The following is a 932-nucleotide window of genomic DNA, read 5'->3' on the forward strand; positions in this document are numbered from 1 at the left end:
ATGAAGCATAAGGTTGCCACAGCTTATCATCCACAAACTAGCGGACAAGTGGAAGTTTCTAACAGGGAGATTAAGAGAATTCTTGAAAAAGTTATTAATCCCTCAAGGAAGGATTGGTTGGCTAGGCTTGATGATGCTTTATGGGCATACCGAATAGCCTTTAAAATGCCTTTGGGAGCATCTCCATACAGGCTTGTGTTTGGGAAGGTTTGCCATCTACCAGTGGAACTTGAGGACAAAGCATATTGGGCAGTCATGAAGCTCAATCTTGACATACAGGCTACTGGGGAAAAGAGGCTCATACAACTCAATGAGTTGGAGGAATTCCGCTTACTTACCTATGAAAATGCCAAGTTGTACAAGGAAAAGACCAAGAGGTGGCGTGATAGGAAAATACTCCCTCAGAAGTTTGAAGCAAGGCAAAGTGTGCTTCTTTTCAATTCCAGGCTGAAACTCTTTCCAGGAAAGTTGAAATCATGCTGGTCAGGGCCTTTCAAAGTTGTTGCAGTTTTCCCACATGGTGCAGTGGAGCTTATTGAAGAAAATTCAGGAAGAAAGTTTAAGGATAATGGCCAGTGGTTGAAGCATTATTGGGGAAGTGAGATGAACAAGGAGAAGACTTCAATCTCCTTGCAAAATTCATAAAGTACACAGGCATCAGGCTGTTGACGTTAAAACAAACGCTTTTAGGAGGCAATCCAATTTCCATTTAGTGTTTTGATTTGTTTTGTCCAAGTTTTGTTGTTTCAATTTGTCATGGTTTTTGTACTTGCGTTTGTTGAGTCGCTCGTTCATTGTTCTGAGCTTACCGTAGGATTTCTTTCATTTTATGGTGTAGGGAATCACAAGGGCACAACTAAAATTGAGTTAGGAGTGGTTTGAGTAGTGAAAGCGGACGGTGTTGTGATAACAGACTATTTAAAAGAATGCGT

At 41.0% G+C, this 932-nt stretch overlaps 1 protein-coding gene across 1 annotated transcript; it reads left to right on the forward strand.

The window, feature by feature from the left end:
- On the forward strand, positions 1-645 carry LOC112090787. Its single transcript, XM_024162897.1, has one exon. It carries the CDS (start codon positions 1-3, stop codon positions 643-645), a length of 645 nt encoding a protein of 214 aa, XP_024018665.1.
- Positions 646-932: the final 287 nt, after the last annotated feature.

This window comes from Morus notabilis, unplaced genomic scaffold, assembly GCF_000414095.1.
Source record: "Morus notabilis unplaced genomic scaffold, ASM41409v2 Scaffold547, whole genome shotgun sequence".
Lineage (NCBI taxonomy): Eukaryota > Viridiplantae > Streptophyta > Magnoliopsida > Rosales > Moraceae > Morus > Morus notabilis.